Source organism: Aotus nancymaae, unplaced genomic scaffold, assembly GCF_030222135.1.
Source record: "Aotus nancymaae isolate 86718 unplaced genomic scaffold, 86718_ANA_hifiasm-v0.15.2.pri h1tg000041l, whole genome shotgun sequence".
In the NCBI taxonomy this organism is placed as follows: Eukaryota; Metazoa; Chordata; class Mammalia; order Primates; family Aotidae; genus Aotus; species Aotus nancymaae.
The window spans coordinates 27,980,863-27,996,716 of NW_026988455.1; the positions used below are offsets into that span (position 1 = coordinate 27,980,863).

Here is a 15,854-nt window from a genome sequence, read left to right on the forward strand (position 1 = left end):
GTAACTGATTAAAAATAAACTATTCGAATTACAGGTTTTCCATGGTGATATTATATGTATTTTTATAGCTGATTAATGGCAGTTGATTTCACTATGTGTGACTATTTATGTTCAAATACAATTTAAATACTTTCAATTTTGGGGGTGATTTCTTTGTCTTCTAAGGGACACTAAGAGTTTTTGAGATATTAGTTAGACTTCTTATTCATCTTGGTGCATCATAGCTGAAAAACGTTAAGGGGTCATACTTCTCCCCAACCTTCAAGTTCTAAAATATTTTACCTTTGTTATGTCCTTAAATAGGAGGAGATATATAGCTTGATAGAATGGAAATACTTTGGAGTCAGAAAGTTACAATATCTATAGAATTTTGTAGTTATGAACTCATGTTAAAATTTGTTTTTAATTCCTTTGCAATTCAGGGCATATGATTCTTAATAGTATGGTTTCCTTTGTTAACTCTCAGGTCAGATACAGAGGCTGATGGAATGAGTCCATTTATCTAACTTCTGACAAAAACTTAGACATTGTTAATTTCCTTCTTTTTCTCTCTCAAAAGTTTTTTTGTTCACATCTATTGATTTCAGTCTTTTTCATATCCAATTTTAAGCTGGAGAGAGAGATGCAAACAGATAAATACCAAGTTTAATTAACTTAAGAATAAACTTTGGAATAGATAATAGAATAATGACTTATTGAAAAAGATTGTATGAATTTACTATTGTAGATTAATTTTACTAGTTTTGTTGTTGTTTGTGTTTTCTTGTTGTGTTGACAGGGTTGCTTTAGACACTCTTGCTGCATTGCTAAAATCAAGTAAGTTTTTAAATACTAGAAATACTAGATACTATTTTTCTGAGAATTCTATTTACTATGTTAAAGAATCTAGAAATGTAGATTTAGACGATAGTTATAAAGCTGGTTTATAATCTAATGTCAAAATTGACTTTTCCTTATAGTGTAGTTGATGTGCATCATAACTAATGCCATATTATGTTTATTGAGCTATAATTTATTTAGTACATTTATATAATTTAGTCAAGCACATTGATTGCCTCTTTCTAACTAATTTAGATAAACATAAAGATCCATTAGTAGAGGAAAATATGTATCATTTTTTGAAAGTGAAGCTAACATGTACTGAACTTTTACTATAAGAAATATCTTTAACAACTATCTCTGATTTTATGAATAACTTAGAACCCTACAAATTTTGTTTCTACCATAAATGTGAGTTTATATAACATTCAGAAAATGCGACTTAATATAAATTTACAGTCTAATTCATTTACAAAATAAAGCACTGTTTTCCTTATCACACTTGAAGCATTGAAGTAGATATGTCTTATGCTTTTGGAGAGTAATTGTCTGTACTTATATATATTTTTAATCTCCAATATACTTAGTATCTTCATTTTAAATATTTTTTAATGGCACTTCAGGGGTCGATCAGTTGATTAAATTAACACTTTCTTTAATCACAATAATGTTTGGTCTTAACAATCTATGTTGGCTGGGTGGCTTTTATATGTCCCCACCCCACCCCACCCTCCACAAGGGAGACATAAGTAACAGACAGCTCATCAATAACTGTCTGTTAGGGGTAAGACAAACTTTCCCTTATGTTTGAATTACCAGAATTCTGATTTTTTTTTAAATTATAGCAAATAATGAATTGATTGAAAATCTAATATTTGGTAATGATTTATAAAATTAAAAAAAATCACCTTAGGTATTAGTACCAAATAATAGAATTCTCATTTGACAATTTTATTTTTCAAACAAAGTATATGACACTCAGATTAGTTGTGTAGCTTTATTTTTATTTATGATGTGGTAAGCTTTGGACGAAGATCACAGTATGTGGATTAATTTCAGAAGATATTTTTGGCCTTGCTTTGATGGGTCCTGACTTTGTGGTTCAAATTGTAAAAAGATTAATTCTTAATATGGGCACATACTTTTGATTTGGAGTAGATTAGAGTAGCTATTAAAACTAAACTTTTATTAAAGCTTACTAATTTTCAGGATCACTGATGGCAAAGTAATTAATTCTAAGCTAGTAAAAGCTAAAACTCATAAGTTTCAAGTATTTTTATAGAAATCAATTAATACATGGTGACTGTAATTTAGTACTTTCAGTTTTTAGTAGTAGTCTCCTTTTTATTCCCTCCCTTCTTTTTCAAACAAGTGTGGTGGGGCAGACATACCTGTTTATTCCATCAGAATAAAAAAATAGTAACTGAAAGGAGAATGACTTCAGTTTATATGTAGTATATTTTCAGATGACACGGCACTAAATAGGATGAAAATTTAATGATGCAAAATAATATTTAGTGGCACACTACATATTTTTAAACAAATCATGGCATTTTGGAGCATTCTCATTTATTTTTCAAAACGTTTTTGGTTTCAGGGGAGGAGCAATCATTTTCTTTAAAAGGATAAATTAGACTTTAGAGGGAAGAAGAGACAGGCTAATTGGGAGTTTGGTATCCTGAATACATGAATAAAGTTCCCTTTTCTAATGTTTTATTTGTGCTCAGTGCTGGTTGCATGTAGCTCTGTTCACTTCCTTTAAGGAGCACTCAGCACCTGTGTTTGAATTATGGGCAAGTTTCGTACTTGATCTTTCATAGAGAATTTTAATATTTCTCATAAATACCTTTTAGGCTATTGGGAGTTGTGGTGGAAACACACAACGTTTGTAATAGGAATTACAATGATCATAATGGCTTTTAACAAAATCACATTCACAGCTAGTAAACTAAAGGCTGACTTGCAACTGGTGTAAACAAAGTGTATATCCATTTAAAATATATGAAGCTTTACTTGGTCAAAACAATGAAAGTGATTTTGTAAATAGCCACAGCCTTAGCATACTAGCTATTCTAGACATAATAGAGGGTTTAAAGCCTTCACATAAGAAATCTTTTCCCTAGCTCTAGTAAGTGTCTTCTGCCTGTCTAATGTCAGAACATAGTTCTGAAAGGGAATTAATACGTTTATCTCAGTGTTATGTTTTAGGTTTGTACTAGCACATTTGGAAACTGTAATAATTCAGGCAACTAAAATCAGTGGAGCCTTACTATTGCATTATCTTAGTGTCCATACTGTGAACCTAATGGTTATTTTGTAGGTAAATTTGAGATTAAGAATACATTAGTATTTCCTTTAATTAAACCACCTCAGATGGGTGTTGAACATTATCTTGTGCTCCTTATAATTAACCTAGCAGAGTAGCGTTAGGTGACTCGGTATACTGCTCTGATATGATTGCCTTGCCACTATCTTAGTAAAATGCACCCTGTGGTTAATAATTTTAAATACAAATAAAATAATAAAATTAAGGCAAACGTGGATTTATTTGTTAATTCTACTCCAATAAACTTGAGTATTTACAAAAACCTTTAGTGTAGTTGCTATTACAATAAAAATCGAATGACTAGAAAGCCAGAAAGCACTATTTTCTAAGCATGTAATGCTCCTTACATTTCATTTATTAAAAAAGTTATGTAAGTATTTTAAAATTAGCATTGTTATAGTATGAATATTTATATAATTGTGGAGTAATTGGAGCAATTAATTTTAGTGGAAACATAAAGTTTGCAATAGAAGCTACAATTCAATAGGGTTTATTTCAGTGGGAACAAAGTTTTTAATAGAGATTATAAAAATGATAGTGTCTTCTAAAAATCACATTCACATCTAGTAAGTAGAAAGCGTATACATTTCATTTGGTGTAATGAAAATCATTATATTCATAAATTAAAAAATACATGAAGCTTTTGTTAGTAAACAAAAGCATTTAAAAAGATATTCCTCTAATTTTGGTAAAGACATTTTGATATTTATAAATTATGAAACAGTACACAGTCAGGTTTTGGAAGAGATTGCAATTTGCTCTCTGGAACTTTGTATTTATTTTGTTAGAAAAAATTTAAATATGTGGTTGTCATTTGTTTTGGAAAAAAAGAATCATAAGCATCCATCACAATATTGAGGTAATATTTTAAATTTGGTTTATTCTACCACTCTCTCTTGTCATTTAAAAAGTATTCTTTCTCAATTTTCTTTTGTTAAAGAAACAAATGCCAGGAGAGCTGTAGACAGAGGATATGTCCAAGTGCTTTTAACAATTTATGTAGATTGGCACCGCCATGATAATCGGCATAGAAACATGCTCATTCGAAAAGGAATTTTACAGAGTTTAAAAAGTGTTACAAACATCAAGTTGGGAAGAAAAGCATTTATTGATGCCAATGGGATGAAAATTCTGTATAACACTTCGCAGGTGAGTTATTTTCTTATTATCCTGATTATGTACTAATGATATGATTTGGTTGTTAAGAAAACTGAATTAATGTTCAAATACTCAGAAACATATACACACGATAAATACATTTTTTGAAAATCTTAAAACCAAAAGACACAATTATTTCTCACATGTGACCTCAGGCTGAGTTGGAGGAAATTTGGTCAGTGTGCAGTTCTGCAATGTGAGATTTTCTTCCAAAGGCAAAAGGAAGAAGTAGAAATTCATCCACTTAGCAAGAGAAGATTCCATGAAGCCATGCTTTCTAGGATGTGTAGTTGACTGTCCTCAGTGTTGTATGCCCCTTTAATGAGGTATCTGTGGATCCTTTATAGTTTGTAGAGCAGTTCTGTTGTCTGTGAGTGTTCTGCATGTTTTCCTGCTGGATAGAGGCTTTTTTGAATAGAGAATGTACAAAAATGACACCTGGAACTGGGAATGCTAGATCTGCCAGCTGTTTTAAGCATGAACATTTTCGACAATATATTTAGTGAGATCCTTTCTAGCATCTGTGTTGAATGTCAGCCATGGGGGATGGGGATGTTGCAATGCAACCCACCCCCCTCCCCCCGCTTTTTTTTTTTTTAAAAGAAAACTATGTTATTAGAAAGAAATCTGTCTTTTTGAAAATATCAGCCAGTTTTCTTGGTTTTGCACTCCTGGTCTTACACATAATCAACACAATCTATTTTTTATATGACAAGAGTTAAGATATCTGAACACATATTTTATGTTTACCTTAGTTTTTTTTTTCTAGATCAGTCATATGCACCTGTTTTTACTTTTCCTAGTATAGGCAGCGATGGATAGTTTATATATGAGAAAGAGTTAGGTGACTGGTTTATGCCACTTAACATTTCTGAGCCTTAATTTCTCATTTGTTTTGACAGGTCAGATGTGAAAATGTATATGGAAACTTTTACAGTGTATCAAAGTACCATCTAAATGTCAATTGTCACTAATAATACTATTGTTATATGACAGTTTCATATCCTGTATCCCTTAACCCTTCTCAAGACTAGATACCAGGACAGCAAGTCAGACTCTTAAAACTTTATATTGTGATATTCAGGCTATCCTTTTATAAGGTGACTAGCCAACTTACGAGAGGTGTTATTGCACCTCTCTGAGAAAGGTTTGGTCAAATGCATTTTTTTTTTAAACTATCTTACACCTTTTAAGTTTTCTTGCTTAATCCCTTTTCTCATTTTTCCCTTAATTTTTATTTTATGTCCTAGGCTTGCTAAGTGTCCCCCACATTACTCCAAAGATGATACTGATTTCTGCTTACAATATTTAAGGAAAAGTTCTTCTCAATTTGCCACATGGGGTTCTTATTTACAGATAGATAATTCTGAATTGTAAAGCCATTTTGTAACTATTCTGTGTTAAAATATTGGTTTTTGAGATACGTATTTCTAGAAAATTATTAATGTATTACTTTCTGAAGTAAAGTCAAATTGGTTCAGTTATTCATCAAAAAAATTATTTTTTCTTTTTCTTTTTTTTAAAAACAGGAATGTCTGGCAGTCAGGACTCTTGATCCTCTTGTCAATACCTCCAGTCTGATAATGAGGAAGTGTTTCCCAAAAAATCGTCTGCCACTCCCAACGATTAAAAGTTCTTTTCATTTCCAGTTGCCTGTTATTCCTATGACTGGTCCTGTGGCTCAGCTCTACAGCTTACCCCCTGAAGGTAGGATCACAGGGTCACGGCTGCTTTTTGTGGGTTCTTAGAACTATGTGACCCTGTCATTTTTCTTTTAACTAATGTCTAACTCCTCAGCAAAGGAAGGCATTAATGAACATGATACACATTCACATTTTATTTTACTTAAGTATTTCTTTAAATATAAGAAATTGGAGGCTAGTAATTAAGTGAAGTAGTGTGGGATGTGTTGTATATATGTAAATGTGAATTGTGAAATAATTAAGCTTCATATAGGAACATTATTTGATAGCTTATGTACTTTTGTTTTGTTTTGTTTTGTTTTGTTTTGTTTTGTTTTGTTTTGTTTTGTTTTTTTGAGACAGAGTCTTGCTCTGTTACCCAGGCTGGAGTGCAGTGGCATGATCTCAGCTTACTGCAACTTCCGCCTCCTGGGTTCAAGCAATTTTCCTGCCTCACCCTCCTGAGTAGCCAGGATTACAGGTGTATGCCACTACTCCTGGGTAATTTTTGTATTTTTAGTAGAGATGGGTTTTCACCATGTTAGCCAGGCTGCTCTCAAACTCCTGACCTCAAGTGATGTGCCTGCCTTGGTCTTCCAAAGTGCTGGTATTCTAGCCGTGAGCCACACACCCCACCCAACTTATGTACGTTTTTAAAGTAGAAAAATATAAACATTAAATGTTTAGGTAATTATGTTTGGGTTTATATCTGTAGCTTTTCTGTGAAATTTTTTTCTTAAGTTAAAAAAAATCTAATCACTAAAATTACTATGGTTTTATGCTTAACAAAAACTTGCACATGACTTACTTGGATGAAAATATGAAATTATCTGAGGTAGGTTGTTTGTTATTTTCCATGTAATACTATAGGTATATAGTAGAGGAAGTAAGAGTTTAAGTTTATTTATATGGGAAAGAAGAATTTCTTTGATAACATCTACCAAAGTGAAAAAGAGAAAGTAGTCCTGACTTTTAATATAATTTTCATAGTATTTTCTTATCAGTTGATCACTTTTTTGAAAAAAAAATTAAAGTTTATTTATATGTAAAAACTATTATTTCAAACAAATGTTTTAAAAGAATTTTCAAGTAATTATATTAGATTCATTATCCTTGATATAAATTTATTAATGGTATATATCATAGGGTACACTCTTATGATTTTATTTTTAAAATATGAAATTATTAAAACACAAGTTGACACAAAATATCAAAATGGATTATTCAGAAACCTTTAAAATATTTAAAAGTCTAAGGCTAAGTCTAGGACTTATGAGTAAGAAAGCTAATTAAAAACAATGGTTCAATACCCTTTTTCCCATTCCATTTGAAATTACCAACAGACTTTTATAGGAGAAAATCTGTACTAAATCTGTAAACTAGGTACGAGGGGCATGGAGCAAACATAGAACATGCGAGAAATGTGGTGGAGCTGTGAGTAAATGCAAGAACAACATTAAGCCTCCATTCCCTCTTCTAGAAATGCATTATCTTCAGCTAAAGTTGAGGTGCCATTAGCAGCTAATTTGGAGGGACATTCAGGGAGCAGTTGGAATCCTTTTCTATCCTATATCTCAAACTAAGATTATGGGAGTTAAGTGGTGGTTCTAACTGGTGGAAAGCTGGTGAGGCTTCCCTATGTTGTGGCCAGTAGTAACGCCAGGAAGGAGGTAGGATATGCCCCAGTGAGTTCTTTATTTAGTGTCTGGATTGATGGATAAAGAAAGTACAGTAAATTCACCAAACATGGCAACACATGAGAAGCTGTATTTTTCTTTTGGTTCCTTTTATCGCTGCTTCTCAGACCAGTGCATCGCTGGACTAGAAATGCATATTTACATTGACTGACGAGCCTCCGTGATTCAGATGAGAGAAGAGGATTCTAATAGCAACTGTATAGGCACTAGGAAAATACCCTCATTCTGTTTTCTATTATTCCTTCCCCCACACCCCCTGTGTTGCCCAGGCTGGTCTTGAACTCTTGAGCTCAAGAGATTGTCCAACCTCAGCCTCCCAAGTAGCCGGGACTATAGGCCCTTGCCACTGCTTTGTTTTCCATTATTTTCTCACATATCAGGCTTCATTACATGTTTCACAGTCTTTATTGTTATTTACCTTCCTCAGCTGGAATGTAAGTTCACAAGGATAAAAGTCTAAGACTAAGGATAGGTCTGAACTCTTTTACTCACAGCAGTTCTGACCCCAAATATGTGACTTTGGCCCACACCAACCAATTCCCCCTATCTCCGGACACCAGCTGGGTGTTCTATAATCAGTTCAGTTCTGACACTGAACACTTGGAGTTAATACAGACCCACCGGTTAAGGGTTTAGTCCCACAGGACTGCCCCGACTTCAGATATCAGTTACAAGTTTGGACTACCTGTATTTCTGACCTACTGGTAATAAAGTTCATGGGGTTGGGAGTTTCCATGAACTGTTCCTCAAGTTTGATAATTTGCTGGAATGGCTCACAGAACTCAGGAACACTTTACTTTTGGTTATGGGTTTATTATAAAGGATGCAACTCGAGGGCAGCCAAATGGAAATGATGCATAGAGCTAGGTATAAGAGAAGGGGTGTGGGGCTTCCATGCCCTCTCCAGGCATGCCATCCTCCCAGCACCATGATGTGTTCACCAACCCAGAAACTCTGAGCTTTTACACCACTGTTTAGGGTTTTTATGGGGGTTCCATTACGTAAGCATGCTTGCTGAAATATAAGGCTATTTTTGATAAAATCAGTCTCCAGCTCCTCTCTCCCCAGAGTTGAGGAGTGTGACTGAAGTTCCAACTATCTAATCATACCTTGATCTTTCTAGTGACCACCAGCCTCTATCCTGAAGCTATCAAGGGGCCCACCAAAAGTCATATCATTAAAACAAAAGACATTTCTCTACCTTAGAAATTCCAAGGGATTTAGCAGCTGTGTGCCAGGAACCTGGGACAAAGATCAAATATATATTACAAAAAGGCTGTTGTTTTTTTCATTTTATCTTCAGCATCCATTAGATTGCATGGGACATAATAAGTGCATTTAATATTTGTTGAATAAATGAATGTAGCTGGCCTTGATACTTACTCTCATGAATGTTAAATGCTGTATCTATGGAGATTTGAAGGACATGGTTTTAACTCAAGATTTCTGAACCTTTATTAGTTGTCACTAGGGTGACATATTTTTAAGTATGTTTGGGTACAGAAGTATATTATCCAGGTATGCCCTTCCTGAAGTAATTATGTGAAATATTATATGACGATGTCAAGAATGTAGACGTTACCTAAGAGTTTTTGTATCAAACATTATAATCTGTTAACTATGTAATAATAATAAATAGTCGTTATAGTATTATTATTAAACATGTCAAGTAATTATTGGCAAAAGGTACATAATACAGTTATTATAAAGTGGATGTTTACATAAATAAGCTAAAATTTATATCAATAGATTTCCTAATATTATACTGTTCTTGCATTTCTAAAATGAAAATTATACAAACAGTCCAAATATATATTCTTCAAATGTAAAAGTAACATCTGGAACAGATCTTTAAACAGGAGTCCATTGAACCATAGAAATACATGGGTGGCCTTTGGAGACTATGGATACTTTGAAAATTGATGTAAATTTATAGGGATCCATCATGCTGTGTAAAAGCGAGGAAATTTCAAAGATGCATTCTCAGAGCACTACATGCTAAGCAAGGACAAGCAAATCAGTTTCATTAATAAGTCTAAATGGATGAAATACTCCCATTAAAGGAAGGAGACTCCCAGATTGGGTTAAAAATCAAAATCCAACTGACTGGTACATATGAAGTCTCTTAAGACAGCAGGGTAGAAATCTTGAAAGTAAACAAATTGGCAAATATGTGTCATTCCCTAACCCTAAAGAGGTGAGAAGGAAAGTATTATCATTATATAAAACATAAGTACAGAATAAAAAGTGTTTAAACAAGGCAGTGAAGATTATTTTATGCAAGCTACATGTGCCAAATACTAAAAGTAAATACAACTATAATCATTTGAATAACAGAGAGACGTTGGTAGAAACATTGTTGGTGGTTGATTTTAATATACCTCTACGTTTTTGGCAAAGTAAATAGAGGTGGTTAAGTCAATCTAAATAGCTGTTAAAGATAACTCCTGCGAATACATTTGAATACACAATTGACCCTAAAACAACTTGGAGATTAGCAGTATCAACTTTGTGCAGTTGAAAATTTGCATAGAACTTTTGACTCCTCCAAAACTTAACTACTAGTAACCTGTTGACCTGAAACCTTACTGATAACATAAACAGTGCATATTTTGTATATTACATGTATTATATTCTGTACAACAAAGTAAGCTAGACAAAAGAATATGTTATTTAAAAAGTCATGAGGAAGGAAAAACATATTTACTATGCATTAAGTCAAAGTGGTTTTCATAAAGGTTTACATTCTTGTCGTCTACACATTGATTAGATGGAGGAGGATGAGAAAGAGAAGGGGTTGGTTTCGCTATCTGAGGAGTGACAGAGGCAGAAGAAAATCTGTGTATTAATGGACCTGCACAGTTCAAACTTACATTGTTCAAGGGTCACTGTGTGATTGAAATGGACAATATTTTAGGAAAATATGATAACTAATGATGACTTAAATAGTAAAAAACAAAATTGAAAAAATCAAGTTTATTTAGTGAAGACACCAAAAATGCTGATGACTTCAGAGATTAGTTTTCCCAGCACTTTGGGAGGCCGAGGCGGGTGGATCATGAGGTCAAGAGATCGAGACCATCCTGGTCAACATGGTGAAACCCCATCTCTACTAAAAATACAAAAAATTAGCTGAGCATGGTGGTACGTGCCTGTAATCCCAGCTACTCAGGAGGCTGAGGCAGGAGAATTGCCTGAACCCAGGAGGCGGAGGTTGCGGTGAGCCGAGATTGCACCATTGCACTCCAGCCTGGGTAACAAGAGCGAAACTCCGTCTCAAAAAAAAAAAAAAAGTTTTCCCAAACTTTCAAGAAGTTTTCCTACGCTTTATTTTCCAAAGCATAGAAAAAAAATTAAAAAGGAAAGTTTAGAAGCTAGCATTATGCTGAAAACATAACCTGGTAAGATTAATTTGAAAAAACCTACAGATTCCTCTCACTCATGAAAATAAATATAAAAATCCTAAAGTATTAGGAAATTGAGTTAAGCAGTATTGTTTATGTGTAGGACACCTTGATCAAGTAAAGATGATTTTTAACAAAGTAAGTTTATTGCCATATTAAGGTTTTAATTAGTAAAATGTATTACGTAGATCAGAGGAACAAAACCCAATGATTATCGCAGTTAATGCCATGAAAAGATTTCATAAAAATCTTATCAGTCTAGAAAAATTTCTTAAGGAAACCAGGAATATTTCCTAAATAAGCTATATATTATCTAACTCAAATAGTAATGATAATAGCAAGCATCATAAATAGTAATGAAATGGTAGAGGATGCCTCTCTCAACCATTATTATTTACCATAGGTTTGAAAACTCTAGCTAAATCAGTAAGAGAGGGAAAAGAAAGGTCTTAACTATTAAAAGAGTGAAATAAATTTATCAGTATCTGTGGAGGATATTACTGTCTGTATAGAAAATCCAAGCAAATCAATTGTAAAAACATGGCTTACGCAAAAGAAAAGTTCAGTAAAGTACTATTTACAAGAAAAATGAATAAAATTAAATAGCCTTCCTCTGTGTGTGTATGTATGTATCAACAAAAATCAGTTAGAAAGCAGATCACGATCACATTTATAGGCACAATAGCAACAACAAATAAACTTCCCCTAATGTACTTTCCCAATCCTTATAGAATGTACAGACTCATTCCTTCTAATGACTACATCACATAGTTGTAGTATAATTTATCTAACTATTTTCCTACTGATAGACATTTAAGTTGTTTCTGTATTTCAGTTTTTACTATAAATAAGCCAAGGACATTTTGAAAGTCAGAATTTTGATTTATCTTACTGGTTTTAATTTGATTGGCTATAATAATTAATATTGTTAGTTATTGGTACTGGTATAATGAATGGATCTTTGAAATAGCAGAGAAGGTCTCAGACACGCTAAGCTAGCTTGCATTTCACATCTGGAGTATAAATCCAAAGGAAAACATGATCTTAAGGAAAATATTTGAAAGGTTTGACTAAAAATTAAAAAAATTAATAATGTTTTTAATTTTCTCTCTGATGCTGAACTGCATTTTCTCCTCTCCCTATCCAAGCAGCCATTTTTCCTATTTGCAATAGGCTTTTCTTAATTCAATCCCTTTCTTTTTTCCCAGGAATTATTTTTTTCCTTCTCTTCTTCCAAATGTCAGTTCTTCGCTTGTTTAACCATGACCAGCTGCTGTTAAAGCATAAGTATAAATAGGCCCAACTTACCATGTGAAATATGAGTGGTTATTTTTTGCTATCTGTTTCTAAGAATTTGAGGTGATTTGTTTTTAAGTTTGTATTTGTATTAGTTAGGATCGACTAAGCTGCTGTTACAAAGAGACCCAGTAGCACAGGCTCTCAAGCAACAGCAGTAATAACCATTTGTGTAACACATACTCTTTACCTGGCACTTTACTTATATTAACTCCTCTAATGCTCACAAAAACACTGTGAGTAGATATCTCCATTTTATAGACAAATAAATGAAGATACAAAGAATTTATGTAACTTGCTCAAAGTCAAACAGCTAGTAAGTTAGGGAGCTAGGATTTGAATTCAGGTATTCTGTTTCTAGAACCCTGTGCTGTCCTGCTACAAGATAGAATTTTTTCCTCTTACATAGCCATTCAGAAGATAGACAGTTGGTCTTAGGCAGTAGACCTCTACTAGGATCATCAAAGGAAATAGGTTGTTTTTATTGTGTTTTTAACCATCTCCTATGGTTTCCTCATGTGGAAGATGAGAATGGAAAAAAATGGAGAGAATAATTTTCTTTTTAAAGAATGTGACCTAGAATTTGTATTCATCACTTTGCCTCATACACCATTGGCCCAAAATTGGTCATATTTATGGTTATGACTACTGCAAGGGAGTCTGGAATCTCCATAGCTAAAACTCAGGGTCTCAATTATTAAAAGGAAGGGGAGGAGAACAAATACTAAGGGGGACAGTTAATAATCACTGGTATAAGTCACATTGAAAATGGAAGTCAAAAAGAGTTTGGAAAAAGCTTTTAAAAATATTTTCTGCTTTGTTTAAAAGCATTATTTATATGAGAATTCTCCAAGTACTCTCTGACTCTTCATCCCTTGTCTCTCCTATATCCATGGTCCCATGTCTTTTTACATTCCACTCCCTGAGATACTCTTTTTTCATTCCTATTTCTGCTATAATGGTCTAGACATTGTTGGTTTTTTTTTCCTCCTATTAGTTGGTCGCTTTCCATCCACGTGCTCTCTCTCTCTCACCTCTTAACATTGAATTAGGCCATTCTCCTCTTGAAAATCCTTACTGCTTGTCTTCTTCATGTTGAAAATCAATACTACTTGGCCTACTATATTGCATACTTCATTTTTTAATTCTTTATTTTCCTTTCAGTACTTTTATAAGCATCCTCTTCATCCTAGTCATACTTTTTGTTACTTTCTAAAGATACCATTTCACTTCCTCATTTTAGTATTATTTCCTCTTCTTAAAAGCCACACTTAACCCCCATTACATTCACATAGTAATCTGTTTTACTTTCTACAAGATACTGTTTAAATATCACCTGTTCTGTGAAGTGGTCAGCATCAATCCCTTGGCTCCAAGAAGTTTGCAGTTAGTTACTGCATTCCTCATTTTCCCATAGCATTTTGGAGTTTATGCCTTCATTAGTGTTTATCTTTGGTATTTTAATTACATATTTACTACTTTCTGCTCTTTAACCTCATGAGCTACCTGAAGGAAGAGACTGTATTTACACCAAGCTTGTCCAACACGCTGCTCATGGGCCACATATGACCCAGGGTGGCTTTGAATGTGGCCCAACACAGATTCATAAACTTTCTAAAACAATATGAGATTTTGTGTGTGTGTGTGTGTTTAAACCTCACCAACTATTGTTGGTATTAGTGTATTTTATGTTTATGTGTGGCCCAAGACAATTCTTTCTCTTCCAGTGTGGCCCAGGAAAACCAAAAAATTGACAACCCTGATTTATACATTTTTTGAAAAAATTCCCAGCACTAGCACAGTATGTGGCACATGACCATCTATGAAACAAATAGGTATAGGGGGTCAATTATAAAGGGATGAAGTGAGTCATCAAAATTTATAATAACTAGAAAACAGGATGTTTCATTCAGTCTGTCACAACGTAAGACATGATTAATTTTTAAAAACTGATAACAGTAAAAAAATTCATCTTTATAGTGCTTTCCAAATTTTAAAGCACTTTCTTATATTATCTCATGGGTTTGTCAACAGCTGGGACAGCCTTAGGGACATTTTAAATAAGAAATCTCATTTACTTTTTCTTTGATGATTGATATACTTTATATAAGTCACATTCTACCATTGGCTATGCATGTTGTAGAATGCTTACCTTTGACCTACTTATAGCACATTTTGTGTCATAGTGGATGACGTAGTAGATGAAAGTGATGACAACGATGATATTGATGTAGAAGCTGAAAATGAAACTGAGAATGAAGATGACCTAGATCAAAATTTTAAGGTTAGTATAAATTTCTGTAATTAGTTAGCTTTATAAATTATATACTACAGTTGTAAAACAAAAATTGGGTAAATAAATATATATGTAATTGTAGGTTTTACTTTGTCCTCATCTTTTTACCATGGATGACTATGCAATTAAAGGAGTAAATGATATTGGTTTAAATCCACTGATCTGAAAAGGAACTTAAAGTAACTTATTTTCACTCTCTCTGACCAGAAAGATTTTATCTAACCTTTCTGACTTAGATTTTGAAATCTACGAAATTGATCTGAAACTCTGTTGTGGCAACTTATTTCGAAATGCATTATTACCCTTTGTCAGCAGTCTTTTGGGGATACAGAAATATAATGGATTTGTTTTTATGAGAATTAGTGTTTGCATAATGATTCTTAGGTTTCAGTTAATTGGACAAGGAAGTGAAAAAAGTGTCATTGAGAAAATATGAAATTATTGTCATATTACATAAGATGTTAGGTAAAGGAAGCAGGTAAGTTTTCAGAGTTTCATTGTACCTCTGGAAGCCTAGAAAGTCTGTATTTTGCTTTATTTATTGATAGAGAGGACCACTTTAGCATCTGTAGAAAAATGGTGTCTTTTGTTAGCTGTTTAGCTTATTGCTGGTTTTTTTTGTGGGGAAGGAGAGATTAATTTGACTCGTGCCTGTTTGGACCATTTTTGTCTTGCAAAACTGTATCAAAATTGGGGTATACTGACTATTTGACTCACTTTGGAGATAGAATTTAAGATATTGTAGGATTTCTGTCTTAATAGATACAGAACCAATTTTATAACCAAACGTGATCACCAAAGCTTTGGTGAAACTGTCAAGTTAGCTAATCTGAACTACATCTGTATCCTGGCATCAGGTTTTGCACTTAATTATCTCATTTCTTTAGTCTCCTTTACAGATTTCTTTGTCTTATAACATTGACATCTTTGGAAAATGTAGTTGTTAGCTTGCATTATTCACTAGGATATCAGTGATTGCTCACATTTTCCCTACTTTATCTTAACACAGCATTTATAGTAATAAGAAAAAAATACGTTGTATTATTGAACACTTAACTGTGTTAGTCAAAACTCTTTACGTATATATAGTAACCATTAGATCCTCATAGCAACCCTGTGAGGTTAAGTTGTATAAGTACATAGAAAACAGAGGAAGGGAGAGATTCTCAGTCTAGT

At 33.2% G+C, this 15,854-nt stretch overlaps 1 protein-coding gene across 5 annotated transcripts in view; it reads left to right on the top strand.

The window, feature by feature from the left end:
- The window catches only part of AGTPBP1 (ATP/GTP binding carboxypeptidase 1), a 183,444-nt gene that overhangs the window by 71,924 nt on the left and 95,666 nt on the right, over window positions 1-15,854 (top strand). For all 5 annotated transcript variants that reach the window (XM_021671912.2, XM_064361611.1, XM_021671910.2 and 2 more), the window contains 4 exons: window positions 779-816; window positions 4,086-4,294; window positions 5,833-6,010; window positions 14,569-14,666. In XM_021671912.2, coding sequence (XP_021527587.2) covers window positions 779-816; window positions 4,086-4,294; window positions 5,833-6,010; window positions 14,569-14,666 — 523 coding nt within the window. The remainder of the gene's footprint in view (window positions 1-778; window positions 817-4,085; window positions 4,295-5,832; window positions 6,011-14,568; window positions 14,667-15,854) is intronic.